Source organism: Agelaius tricolor, unplaced genomic scaffold (genome assembly GCF_023055355.1).
Source record: "Agelaius tricolor isolate 1412-34295 unplaced genomic scaffold, bAgeTri1.0.p SCAF_2, whole genome shotgun sequence".
Taxonomy (NCBI): Eukaryota; Metazoa; Chordata; class Aves; order Passeriformes; family Icteridae; genus Agelaius; species Agelaius tricolor.
The window spans coordinates 23,282,236-23,296,419 of record NW_027269262.1 but is presented as its reverse complement, the minus strand read 5'-3'; the positions used below and the strand labels follow the sequence as shown (position 1 = coordinate 23,296,419).

The window sequence follows — 14,184 nt, the reverse complement described above, 5'->3', positions numbered from 1 at the left end:
TAATGATTTTCAGGCACAGTGCTACATAGGACAAAAATCACTGAACAGATACTTTGTTAAATCATTTTATGTGCCACTGAATGCAACAGTCAATGACATATTATAAATCTGGTGGAACACCATTATAAAAAAACCCCCAAAAACATGATATGTCTTGGAAGAGCTAGTGAGTGTGCCAACCCAACTTCCAATAAAATTTTATGTGAAAAAGAAAACAACTTCTTAGTGCCAGTGCTAATATTTCAAAATGAATGCCTAATTAAATTGGTATTTACATATCACATACAAAGGCCCAACTGCTTAAAACCCAACAGGATACCTTTTGAGACATAACTTTGATCAGTGCATTTCCCTGTACATGACTGTTTTCATTGTAAATGAGAAAAATTCCTACTGAGAGTTAATTTAAAATCAATGCCTTATAGTTACACCATAGGATTACACAGTTAGTACTTTCAGCCAATTAAACCAGTTTACCACCAGGAAAGTTGCCCTAAAAAGTAAAGAAAGTTCAATGTTGAATTTTACTGATCTGTTCTAAATTTGAAAGCATTTTCTTAAATATTTTACTGGACATACTGAAAATAATACATAAAAGAAAAATGGTGCTTTTTGAACTGAAAAAATAGGATTAGCTGGAATAGAGTGCCTTGATTGCACATTTCCTCACTCATTGTATATAATTAATCATATTATGAATGCATTTTAATAACGCCTTATTTTTAAAAAAGTAGATGCTAAGATTACTTGGTGTCACATCATTTATATCTTGCTCTGCTGTGCCCTGCCTTCTCCTAAGGGACAGAATGTCAACCAGTTTCTGCAGTGACAAAACAATATGGATTCATTTGATTGCCACTGGTGGCATTTTTGGCTCATTTTTCATGGCTCTGTCACCCAGGTTCATCAAGAACTGCTTCTCCTTATTCTCTATATTTGGATATTGGTTTTCCGTGGCAATTTTTCATACTTGACTTGACCGATGTGATCTTTGCTGCTGTACGCTGACATTTGCTATGATATGAGTACCCAGGACTTGAAATACTGTCTCAGATTTGACTTCAGATAGTTCTATGAGAACAGAAGGTTATTCCATTACCAGAAGCAATTAGATACATTTATATCACCAGCCTGCTGTCAGCTGTAGGTTCAGAATTGAAGAGGAAATACGTATTGGGTTAATATTCCTACCTTCCAACTCCCAGCAGCCAAGTTCTGCAGTGCCCCCGCTGCCCCCTCCAGCGTGTCTGGATTTGAGCACTCAGAAAGAAGTGTGAGGTAGGGTTTGACTATTGAAGGGTGCCACAGCATCTGGATTCCTTTGGGTGGTTCTGCACAGTCTGGGAGAGGTCCTACGCCATCCCACTGTTGGAAAGCACAAATCAGATTGTCAGCAAGGAACAGTGAAATACATTTGAGAATTGCCTCAGTTGAAACTATAACATCTGTGAAGGCATCTGCCCATAAACAGATGTTCTCAATGTTTGCACATCATGTGATTCTTCATGGAGGAACCAAATTTCCTACTCAGCATTCCATATAGACAAACTATAAGATTGGCAGAAATCCCAATGTTTTAGCTAGCTGAAAAAACAAAAACACTTTTCAATGTATGTATTTTTTTTTGTGTGTGGGAACAGAAGCCAAATGAACATTATCATAAGAGGCAAATCTAGAACTTGCATGGGGAGAAGAGATTTTCTTTTCACATCCTTCTCAGTTCTCCACATTGTCTGTCTTCCCATGAGAAGAAAAACAACACAAAATGCTACTATGAAAAACAGAATCATTCAAGGCCATGAGCCCTCTGTCCCATGAAAGGCACAAGTGTGACAAGTCTTCTTCAATGGCACAACTTCTGGCTTCTCACAATGAGAGTGCAGGAGGGATCAGCCAGCCAGCTGTGTGGTCTGAGACTCCAATGCAACTGGTAGAATCAGCCCTCACAAAACATGCTGTTGCTCTCATCAGATGCAGAGTATTACTGTGAAAATAAACCTAAGTCTGATATCCAAAATGTGCAATATTTAAACCTGAACAAATGGTAGGTTATTGCAAAAACCCACTCTTACCAGAAATAACTATATTCCAGGAGGACAGGGATTCTCCTCTCCACTGGAGCACACAACACTTGCACCTACGTACGAAACATCTCAAAGGAAAATACACAGACTTTTTTTTTGCCTTTTAAACAAAAGTAAGATGTGGAATGCACTTTCAATAAAATTTTAAATAGAAATCTACTTATATATTTATTGTATATTCTGTTTTGTTTTGTACAGATAAATAGATTTTAATAATTCATGGCACTAATGCAACTGTTAGAAACAAGACTTAACTTTTTAAGAAATACCTTTTCTAACACTTCTGATATGTCCACATTGTGTAACGGAATAAAAAGTAAACCTTTTAGTACCTTCGGTGAGAGGCTACTGTGCCTATATAAACAGAAAACATAACATTAACATCTACTAAACTGATAGCATAAGTCAAATTAACTCCTGGTTTAAATCTGCAACAGTTAATTTAACTAGTTGTGAGTGTACAATAATACTTGCACTGGAAAAGACCTAGAACCTCTTGTTTTCAGAAAGTATCAGCCATCATTTTATTTACACTAGTTTTAAAAATCAAATACATATATTTTAAGGGACAATCAATCAAGTCTTCCCTAATAACAACTAACCCAATTTCAACAAGGTTTTGTGTGATTAATGTCTTTAGGAATGAAACCTGCTATTCTTTTCTAAATTAAATCAGAACAAACACCAAATTGGAAAGCTAGAGGAACCATTTCATACACATGAGCAGTTACCAGAAAGCAGCTCAGGTGTGAAACTCACTATGCTGGACAAATGTTACCATAGTTTAAAAGAACTGGCACAGCAATGCCCAGTGGTGGTTGAGAAAGTAGAGGACAAATACCTTCTGGAGAAAGAATGCATTCAAATGACACTATTATGGGGCTGTGTCTTTGAGATTTTTAATGCATTTCTGCCTTTAAACCAATAGATTGTTTTCAGTGCATGTGACTCAATTCTTCTTTTTCCTCCTTATAAATCACCAGCCTTGCTAGAAATGAGTTCTTTTCAGCTCATAAAAAATACATTAAAGCCTGCTTCTTATTTTAACTCTCAGAATTCAATCATTCACACTGTCAGATTTTTTTGAAAACAAATGAGAGACATATCTCACAGGTCAAATCTGACTTCACACCAGGTTTAGGTTTTGCACCTTAGTAAGACCACTAATGAATGACTTGTGATGTCCAAGGGCACCAGTTCAAGTCTTCACTTGTCTCATTCCATCTTACATGAATTATGCATTATGCAACTAAATAGTGTCTGTACAGGGTATATTATTTCAAGGACAAAGCACATGAAATGCATCAAATGTACCAGATCTACCCATATGAGGGGGTATATGCCTATGTGGGGGTATGAGTTTTTTTTATGCTCAGCTATTTACACTTGTATGATCCCAAGGACTACTGAAAATCAGCTGAAATAAACAGAGCTCCATATATATGTTCATGCTGTGCTGGTACATATAAAGCACTGGAAATGATCTAGCAGATAAATTAATATTTAATGTTCTTTTGCCATTCTGCCCAGTAATGAGAAAACATTAAAAAAAAAAAAAAGGAAACAAATTACTGCTTTTCCCTGCCCTCCTTGCAACTCACTTTCAGCATGATTACATTAATTTATCACCAACTGTGAGGGAAGACCTTTTTCCCAAGATGCTGTGATGCCTTAGAGTCCATGTAATGATGATGAAAATCTTTGGTACCACACATGCATGTGCAGTGAAAGCACAGGAAATTCAGTCACCCTGGAAAATGTCCTGCAGTGCTCTTCACATGTGGTGCGTGTGCCCAGAGCAGCTGAGTGGCGGCACAGGGAGGGTGGCACTGCTCACCACGCTGCGCTGGTTTAGGCTGGGTAATTACCTTCACAGTAGTTGGTACGGAGCCATGTTTTCAATTTGGGCTGGAAACAGCCTTGAGAAGCCAGGGATGTTTTAGTCACAGCTGAGTAGCACTGACACTCACACTGAGTAACACAGCCTTTTCTGCTCCTCATCCCATCCCACCAGCGAGGAGAATGGGGATGCACAGAGCTGGGAGGGAATACAGTAAGAAGGACAGCTGACTCCAGCTGACCAAGGGACATTCCATACCACATGGTGTCATGCTCAGAATATAAAGCTATGGGGAAGAAGAAGGAAGGGAGGACATTCACATGGGGTTTGTTTACCCAAATCACTGTTATGCATGTGAAGCCCTGCTTTCCTGGGGATGGCTGAAGATGGGAAATGTTCATGCTTGCCCATGGGAAGTGGTGAATGAATTCCTTCCTTTGCTTTGCTTCCCTGTGGGGCTTTTGCTTTCCCCATTAAACTGCTTTTACCTCAACCCACACATCTTCTCACTTTCACTGTTCTTCACCCCCACTCACTGGGTTAGGGCTGTGTGGGTTTGGTTGCTGACTGGGGTTAAACCACGACACCGGTGGCTGCTGTGTCTGTGGCAGCCTCTTCACTGTAGGGCTTGGTGGCTTCTGGTGTCTTCTGTGTAGCTGAGACCAGTGCCTGAAGCAGTGCAGCCCAACTGCTGCAGGGCACACAGAACTGACATGGGTAAGCAAAGAGGCTATTGCAAAAGAGATTTTCTTGCCTGATATCTTCATTCATTTATTTCGTATTTCATAAACATCAATTGCCTGAGCAAAAAAAAAAAGGTATTTTTCCCTGGGTGGTACTAGAGTCCATATCTAAAGTAGTGGTTAAGGCATGGCAGAAGTTGCTTTGCAGTTTGCATTGCTAAATATTAATGAGCTGTGGCAGCATCCTCACCCAGTAAACACCTCTACCCAGTAAATTACTGGAAGAGTTACTGTACTGTTGCTGCCCATCAGGGATGATCAGGAAGGTCTATTTGAAATAGACTGAGGCTGCAGTAGGAGCCTCTGAAAGAGAGGAAAACATGCAATTACTCTTCCTAGCTTATACTGAGGAAGAAAAAAAAAATCATAAACAAATATTCCTTCCAGGCTTCCCTCCTTCAGCTGAAATTACCCACATATATTGTGGTTGAAGCTGACAAACTGCTTGTTACGTGGGTGAGATACAAATCTCTCATTTCCTGAGACTGGTGCAAAAACAAGATGAAAGTCTAGAAAAATAACGAGTCAAATACCAAGATCTTTTAAGAACAACAGACTTTTGATAGTTAAAGTACTCCAATAAAATTTCCAAATTTTCATAATTGTAAAGAACTTTGAGAGGAGAAAAAGATCACTCATCGAGATGCTTTCCAGTGCTGCACAATAGATTATCTACCACTACCTTCTCATTTTAATGAAAGTAAATCCAAATTTATAGTGCAATTGTACTAAATACCTGGGAAGGCTTCAGCTCAGCAAGAGACGTATATTCTGCAGATTTTTGGGTTTGTACTAACAACCTCAGATTGTTGGGGTTTGCACTAACAACCTCAAAATGTTGGGGTTTGCTTTTAAATTGGTATCACATAACCATAGGTTTTCCTGTGAAAACAAAAACCCAGTATTTAAATCTGTTACATATGAATACTTCCTTTACCCCAGTCTGTACAAAATACCACAACTAAAAAAATTCTAGGAAAAAATTAAAACAAACCCCAGCAATGTCTAAAACCATCTAGACCTCTCTCCAATGATCCCAGACATTTGGTATAGTATGATAACACTGTAGCTATGCTCCTTGAAGCAGCAGTGACAAAATTCACATGAGCAATTACACAGTGCTTACTAAAACCATCTTTGAAATGACAAAGACTTTTAAATTAACAGGCTCCCTAAGAAGACATTGATATCTCATCCTGCATGTCTTAGTGGCTGTGATAGTCTCTGCCAGCTCTCCCTAGACAGGTCAGTCCAATAACCTCTTTGGACAGCTTTGTCCAAGAGGTGAATTGGCCAATGCTAAACAAAGAGCAGAAACTAGAAATTCAGCAACAAAAAAAAAAAACCAAGTCACAGAGCTTGATTTCAGAATCCATGTAGCTGGCACTAAGCAGGCAGGTATACCACTGTTTACATCAAGTCAAACCTCAGTTTAGATATCCAGGCCTAAATAAAGGTAGTGAATATAAGTGCAGGTGTTAACTGACACAGAGACTACAGGAGCATGGTGGGAGAGAGCAGAGCTCATTGCATAAATAAAGGTACCCTTCCCAGTTTGATGCAACATTTACAACATTATAGAAAAGGTGTTTGCAATGCTTTCAAAACATTTCAATGTATTGAATAATTATAATTAATTTCAGATATTAATAAATCTAAATTGTACTTTACATTATACATTACACTCTTAAAAGAATTGCCACTGCCTTTTTTCAACTTTTTAATATTATGCTTAATATTAGCTAAGAAAAAAATAGTAATTCAGTCTCTACATTTTCTCTTTGCTGTGGTAACAAAAAACCAGTGATAACAGCAAAAACAGACCCTTCCCAAATAAAGGGGGATGGAGTTAAAGCTGCATGCCCTTCTCCTCTCCACAGAAAGCTGAAGCTAATTGGCTTTGCAGTATGTTCCACGAACTGACAAATACAAATTATATTTAATAACTCTGCAGTTTTGACTTTGAAAACAAATTGGCCATACATGACACTGAGAGGCTCACAGAGTATCTGGCAAGATGCTGTGTTGGCAAGCAAGAAAGCAGAAATGTTTTCCAAAAGGCTCTGTAAGGAATTGCTCAGGACAGTTGATTCTTGCTACTCAACATCTGACATAACCACCTTGTGCAAGATGAAGAAGCAACAAGTGGAAATAATATTCCTTCTGAGCAAGAATGTATTGGCAACACAGCTTTTCATCCCTAATCACAGTTCATGTTACTGGTTAAACCCAGGACCTGCCACCATTTCTCTGTTTCTGGGCTTATTAGCTAGGTATGGCTTGGTAGAGCATGAAGCACACTTGGTAAAATAGTGGTCTCACCACATGAAAAGACTTATCTGGTAGGTTTATTTTTTATGCTTTTTGAAATATTATTGCCTTAAACCTTCTATTTCACATAGATAAAAGAATTTATAGGACATTTAGCAAGCATGCTAAAGAAGCGTGCCAGTCAATTCTTAATGATATATAACTTGAAATGTTGCTGTTATAGCTTAAGGCTCCTGACAGAAGGTGAAAAAGAAGGTCAGGCTCATTTCAGAAGTGTCACTTCCAATCAAAAAACAGACTTTGGGCTAGATTCTGGTTTGACAAGAATGATCACAGATGGGGAACTCAAGATGAGCATGAAGCCAAGAAGTCAACTTTTTTCTCTTAGAGAAGAAAGGAAAAGAAATGAAATTGTGCCACATGTATACATAATGGGCTGTGTAACAAGAAATAAATAAGGATTAATGACAACTCCCTGGCATTTTTTTAACTGAAGTTGGACCATACACCTGATTTGTCCTAACTGCTTTTTGTCATAATCCTCATTTCTCATACAGCTCAAAGAATAAATCTGTAGGCAGCAGTGAGCATGCCAGCAGCATGAACAGCATTTTCAGCAATGGAAGAATCAGTTTCCATTTGAAAAGTGACACAATACAAGGCAGAGAGGTTGATGTCTACAAGGTCCTAGTCAGGGATGAAGGGGTCTGAGGCTGGAGAGCTTATTGGGGTGAGTGTTCATACCAGCTGATCACAGGTAAGCAGCAGAGAAAAACTAACAAAACAGCAGAGAATTACAGTCCTAGAGGTTTGAGACAGAAGCCAAGTGAGCTTCTCTTATTTTTTCTGAGGCCTTAACAGAAGTTTTGATTTCTGTGTTTCCATAAATAAAACCAGTGCTATACCTAGATTTTACCACAAACCTTCAGAAGGTTTGGCCATCTTCTAACATTTAATTTGTGCAACAAAGCAGATGCCTCAGAAACCTCTTTCAGCTCTGAAAAACGGTTGTGGGCTCTTTTAACACCACTGACCTTTATTCTGGTATGTGAAGAATACTTGCTTCCTGTGATCCTAAGGGAATTCCTTAAGTAAAGTAATTTGCAAGGTGTCATTAGACCTATGATCTGAACAAAGACAAATCTCTTACTTGATTCCAAGATGCACAGAAGTTGCCATTACAGACAACTGATAGACAACTGGCATCATTAATAAAAAATAAATTCCAGTTTATTCTTGAAAGGCTTTTGAAAGAAGCCTCCTTTTATACTACCACTCAATTCTGTTCTTTCCTTTAAGTAATTTACATGTGACTACACCTGAAACATAACTTAGAAAAAATTGGGATACTTGCTCCATAAATCATAAACCAAAGAAATGAACTTGTACTTTCTTTGTAGAGAAAATACATGAGAAAGTGACTTTAATATCAAACTTCTCCTGTTTTATGGCTTAAGAAACAAAATCCCCTGTTCTGTGAAGGATTTTTTGTAAGTACAGAAAAGTGCATCTCCATCCACATTCTTTGTCTAAAATTATACATCTGTTTTTCTTTTGCAACTACAATAGTTTCGCTACTATTTTTTTTACAAAATAGTAAAAAAATAGTATTTTTTTACAAATAATTTTTTTTTACAAATAATTTTTTATCCAAAAATTAAAGACTACCTCATAAATGCACAATGAAGTTCAAGTAAATACACATAAAAATGAAGAAACTAAGTTACAGTGATAGTGTAATAGGAAAGTTTCAAAACCGCATTCACTTAAATCTGAACAATTTTCTTCCACACTGTTTTGTACATCTTATATTCTGAGAAGAACTGAAACAGCAATTTTGTTTTGCAAAAACCCCATGGGCTGCCAATAAAAGAAAAAAACCCTATACCCTGAACACGTATCTTGTGGGGACATAAAATGTAGCAACATAGAGTGGATGCCACTCCCCTGTACTGTGGTGTCACAACTGACAGAGATATGCCTGTGCCCTGGGCTTTGCCTGAAAAGATAAAACTCATAAGTATTAAAGGAGCCACAAAGACAAAGAAGCAGAAAGAACAGGTCTTTTCACACAATTGGACAATTGTGTCCAGACTGGACAAGTACCTCTGAACATACTTCTGTACTTATTTTTTGCAAAATAAATTGACAAAAAGGTTAAATTTACCTTTATCATAGGTTATTTTATGCTATTAATATAAATGTGGTTACATGAAAAATATTGCTTTTCTTTTCCATTTTTGAGGGTAAGTTGGGAGAGTTGTTTCTGGCACAGTGATCTTGCTGCTGTTGTTTTTAGTGGCACTCTAGTTAACTTGATAATATATTAAATTGATAATATACTTCAAATCATTTGGAATGTTCAACAGCAATCGAGGATTAGGAGGTGAAAATAACCTGCAGAAGGCTCACAAGGCCCCCTTAAAATTCCTGAACTGAATAATATCCACATGTGAGACCTTGAATATGGCAAGATGAAGTAGGATGTCTGGATTTAAAGGAAATTAGATGGAAGAAGAAAACACCATTAGAAAAATGTTTTTAATACTTGTAAAGTAAAGCAGTCCTACGCACAACAAAATCAGTTCTGGAAAGAGTAAATTTATGTCCTTGCCACAGAAAATCCTAGTGATCATAAACCTGAAAAATATGTGTGTAGTTTTATTGTTCTTTAGACTTTAAAAATTATATAAAACTCTTCCATGAGGCCAACACTAACAGCTCTGAGGAGATCTTTACCATGCAACATGCTGATAATGACCACTTATAGAAATAGACAAAAAAAATCTAAGAGCAGGCAAAAGCATGCACATTGTAAAGGTAATTGGCCAAAAGAGCCCAGCTCTTTGGCCTGGAGGAGCAAAAAATGTTTTTAAGGGAACCATTACAGTACAGAGAGGCCCCATGGGAATACTGAAAGAGTCAACAGTACAGAGTTAAAAGCATGACTGTGAGATCCAAAAGTCACAGAAGAAAGAGAAGAGGAAGACTTAGAAAGCCTTTAGCTAGTGAGTGTGTGTGCATGTGTTAGTAAACAGAGCACCAGAGAGCAAGCCAAGCTGCAGTGTGACACATTCATCCCCAGACATGCTATTTTTTGCTCATGCACTTTGAATAACTGCAAGCACAGTGTGTGAGAACTGTTAATTCAGTAACAGGGATGATGACTACTTCATGGGATAAAATTAGTTTGCTTCAACACTTACAATCTCACTGTAGCCTAACACAGGAATCCCAACAAAAGGCCATAATAAATTCAAGTTATCTGATGATAGGGTGTTTAACCACAAGAGTAGGTGAAATAAGTCTTACTAGTAATGAGAGCTGCATTTTTCAGTATCCAAGCTTTAGCTTAGTAGTGTTGCTAGAACCTTTCCACATCAACACAAATTGGCTTCAGGAACTCAGGAATATTTTCAGTACTGGTTGACATAATTTATTACCCTGTGCACTTAATTGCTTACTCAAATAAATATTTTCTTTGAGCAATCTGAAACAGAAATAAACTACAATGCAAAAAAGTGAGTAAGTGTAGGAAGAGGTGGAAAACTTACTACTGCCAGCACAGGCTGTCTGAAAAAGTCCATAAATCAGTAGCCATTCTTATTCCTATTTGCTGTGTGTACAGTGTCTTTCTCTGCAATACAACTGTTAGTATTCCCCAAATTATAAGGTCTTAATAGGATAAAAAAAGAGATAAATACACTTTAACAATCAACCCACCCAAAATGATAACCTGTCAAATAACTTGAGGAAGCAATCAAGGCTTAGCTTTTCACTTTTTCTTTGGTAACAACATAAAATATATCAAAATATGAATGCTTTTATAACATTCACTCATATTACTTGATTCAGTCCTGTACAGTTTTCTTTCAGTGTGTAGAGACATGGTACAAGACTAACTTTGAGGCAAGTGAGTGTATATATACAAGCCTGATGTTTGTTTGCATTAAAGCCTTTCTACACACACGTGGCTCCGTGGAATTACAGTGTAAAGTATATGCAGATTACACTTTTCATTAGAAATGGCTTCCTTTCAAAGAGCATTTTATGGTATTTATGGCATTCACAGTGTACCCATGACTACAGTTTCCAGGAGCACCACATAATGTACAATTTCTCAAGCAAACATATTTTATTACTCCAGAGCCATATTCTATTTTAAGCTCTCAGCTAATTAACAAGGACAACAGTTTTGTATACTATGTGTCACGCATTTAATTTCTAATACAGTGCATTAATTATTTATATTTTAAATGATGGGCACTTCAACTACTCACAACACAGCTGCAAATAACTTTCATTACCTGATCTTGTGATTTCTTTTTCTTCTTCTTCTTCCCCCAGCACCCTGAACTCTCTGCATCTTTTCCATTGGCATCACCACAGAGTAATCCATCAAGTTCATCTGTTCCCATCTGCTGTCCCTGAGATGTTTCTGCAGCTAGCCTGTATGAGAGGTTCCTCAAAATGCACACACAGTTTTCAACGGTCTGAAAAGTATGACAAAAAGAAAAATACAGAAAACAAAACCAGAGAGAGATTAAAATCCTCCCCTTGCTCACTCTGAATATGAAGCAGGAGGAATGTCATCTATCTTTGAATGTGCTTTTTCCCAGCACGATTCTTATGCGCACATTTCTGAGTGCTCCCCAGTTAATCACAGGTTAAGAGACTCAGAAATTTTTATGGTAACAAAGCAGTGGTCTGAACAATACTTTACTGGGAGTTTTTTTATTGTTTTTCTGAATTTCACACTGGAGCCCCATGTGAAACAGATGTTGAGGTAAAAAGTGATCAAGAGAACCGGAACACTCCAAATGTCAGAAAACTCCCACCTCAGTGAACAGAAAATGCTACAAACAGAAAGTGGTAATAGATCCTGGGTTTTGTCCTTTTAAAACCAGAAATAAACTTTTTTTCTGGCAGAAATTCTATGTAAATTGCCATAAAATTTGGTGTGAGTTCCATTTCACAAGTACTTGTAGCATGAACAGATGATGTTTCTCCAGTCCCAGAAGTAGGACTAGAAATCTGTCTTGCTGCTTTTACTGCTTCTAGCCAGGCTGCAGGTACCTTGTGTGCAGCCTTTCCCTTTCATCCATTTATCCCCCTAATAGGTTGTGCCTTCTGTAGAAGATGCAAGCAGGAATCCATAAATGGATGAGACCCAGTGGAGGAAAATTCACATGTAATTCAACCTAATTTCTCCAAGTCTAAAAGAAGTTCAGTTTAGATGTGAAACCTGCTCATTTAGTTGGTTCAATTTGGTTTGATTATCCCTAATAAGAAGGATATGAGCTTAATTTTCTCCCCACAAGGAAAGCATGGTTAAAAAAGCCATTCTCTATCTATTTATATTTATTTCAACTGTTTCTAATGCTCTGTGGACATAAAAAGCAATAGCCACTACATCCCAGCTCTTTTGCTCCATTAACCCAGAATGGAATGACTGTGAGGTTTTCAGCTCTACCCTACTCTGCCATATTCACCAGTGAGGCAAACAGATGGGGCTTCATTTCCTTCCATGTATGGCATGAGCTTCTGCCAGGTATGCACTCAGCACAGGTTTTTTGTGATGACACAAAGCTCCAGAGGTGACATCGAATTCAGATTCATCTAAACAGGAACACTTATGTGTCTGTTTTCTAACATAGATGAAATGTCACAATTTTGCAATACGTTTGTACTGATTTGAAATTTCTGCCAAATACATAAACATATGTAGAAATATGTATGTGTGTGTGTCTGTGTCTAAAGTGCTCTTAGTGCAGCTTTCACAGCTGAAAGCTTTGCAAACATCACAGTGACCATAATTATTTTTCAAAGTTTGCTACTTCTTTGTTTTTTTTTTTAACATGCATTTTATTCACTTTTGATATAGCATGCTGAAGTTAAAGCTTTGCATCTGTTGATTAGAATACTAAACTTTGATTTTCCTTTTAATAAATCATAGTTTTTGCATTTGAAATTCTCATTTTGTGGAAAACATAAGCTGAGTCATCACAAGGACAATGTTACCTTAAACTAAAAACTGATAAGCAAACTTCCAAGGCTCAAATTCAATCAACACCTTCTCTATTAATGTGAACTCCTACAAGCCAAGAAAGCTGGTTCGAACCACACAGCTGGACAGACTTCACCCCTCCTTGACTTTCAAGGATCCTTGAGTTCCTTATTCTATTTTCAGTTTCATCATAAAGGGACTAGGTACAAGTTCACTAGCTTTTCTACTCTAGCTACTTTTAAGCTACTCTGAAGCTAATGAAGTCAAAACACCCCTGTATTTGGGGGCTGCTCTGCAGGAAGTAGTGGGGGCTGGCAACAGCCAAGTTTGCCCCAAACCCTGCTGCCAGGTGTTTTGCCTGCCTTGTAGGTTGGTGTCCTTTGAGCATCCCTCTACTAAACTTCTATTAATGGAACATTGATTACAGGGTAATGGGTTGTGAGATTTTTTTGGGTGTTTTGAGGGGTTTTTTTTCCTTAAAAAAAAAAAAAAAAAGCCACGCTGTTAGCCCAGCACCTCATGCTATGAACCTCTCTATATTCCTCTCTCTGTCCCCTGAATTCACAGGCAAATTTCCCCTATTTGATTCAGATGGTAGCCAGAGACTCCTGGAGATTATTCCTCTCAAATCTATAAACCCATGGGGGTCCACAGACAACTCTGTGAAGTAGTATTTGGAAATACAAGCCCAGTGGGCTTTAAAACCTTGCTGCATAAAAGGCTGCTCTCCTGCAATTCCTAGGGGTTTGCAAATGGACCAAGGTTGCCCTAGAGCAGCCACTGTAATTAATTTAGCACCATTTACTGAAAGCAAAAGAAACTGGCCTTTTTCTTCTTCTCTGGAATACTTTAATGCATTACAAATCTTCAATTTGTAAATGCTTGGAGTCTTTTTAATTAGGGAGTGTCTTTCACCTCTGGAGAAGCTTGTTCATATCCTAGCATTTTAAGAGAAGTAAAGTTGCCATAATGAGGCATCTTAACACAGTTGTTATTGAAAGCATTCATTGATCCTCTTCAAAGAAGAAATAATGTTGGTTTTACTGCAAAACTGCCTATTAATTGTCCAATTCTTTTTTGCTTGTTTGCCTTGTAAGCCTACCTCACTCTCATTAGCTCTCATACTGGGTACTAAAAATCAATTTTAAGGTAAAACTGGCAGAGCAATGTAAGGAACTTTACACAGAATATGATATATTTTCTCTTCTTAAACCAGTATCATACTTTCTACTTCAATAA

At 37.6% G+C, this 14,184-nt stretch overlaps 1 protein-coding gene across 7 annotated transcripts in view; it reads right to left on the bottom strand.

The window, feature by feature from the left end:
* The window catches only part of CTNND2 (catenin delta 2), a 637,583-nt gene that overhangs the window by 81,504 nt on the left and 541,895 nt on the right, over nt 1-14,184 (bottom strand). For all 7 annotated transcript variants that reach the window (XM_071454189.1, XM_071454171.1, XM_071454196.1 and 4 more), the window contains 2 exons: nt 11,246-11,431; nt 1,192-1,365 (listed from right to left, as the gene is read on the bottom strand). In XM_071454189.1, coding sequence (XP_071310290.1) covers nt 1,192-1,365; nt 11,246-11,431 — 360 coding nt within the window. The remainder of the gene's footprint in view (nt 1-1,191; nt 1,366-11,245; nt 11,432-14,184) is intronic.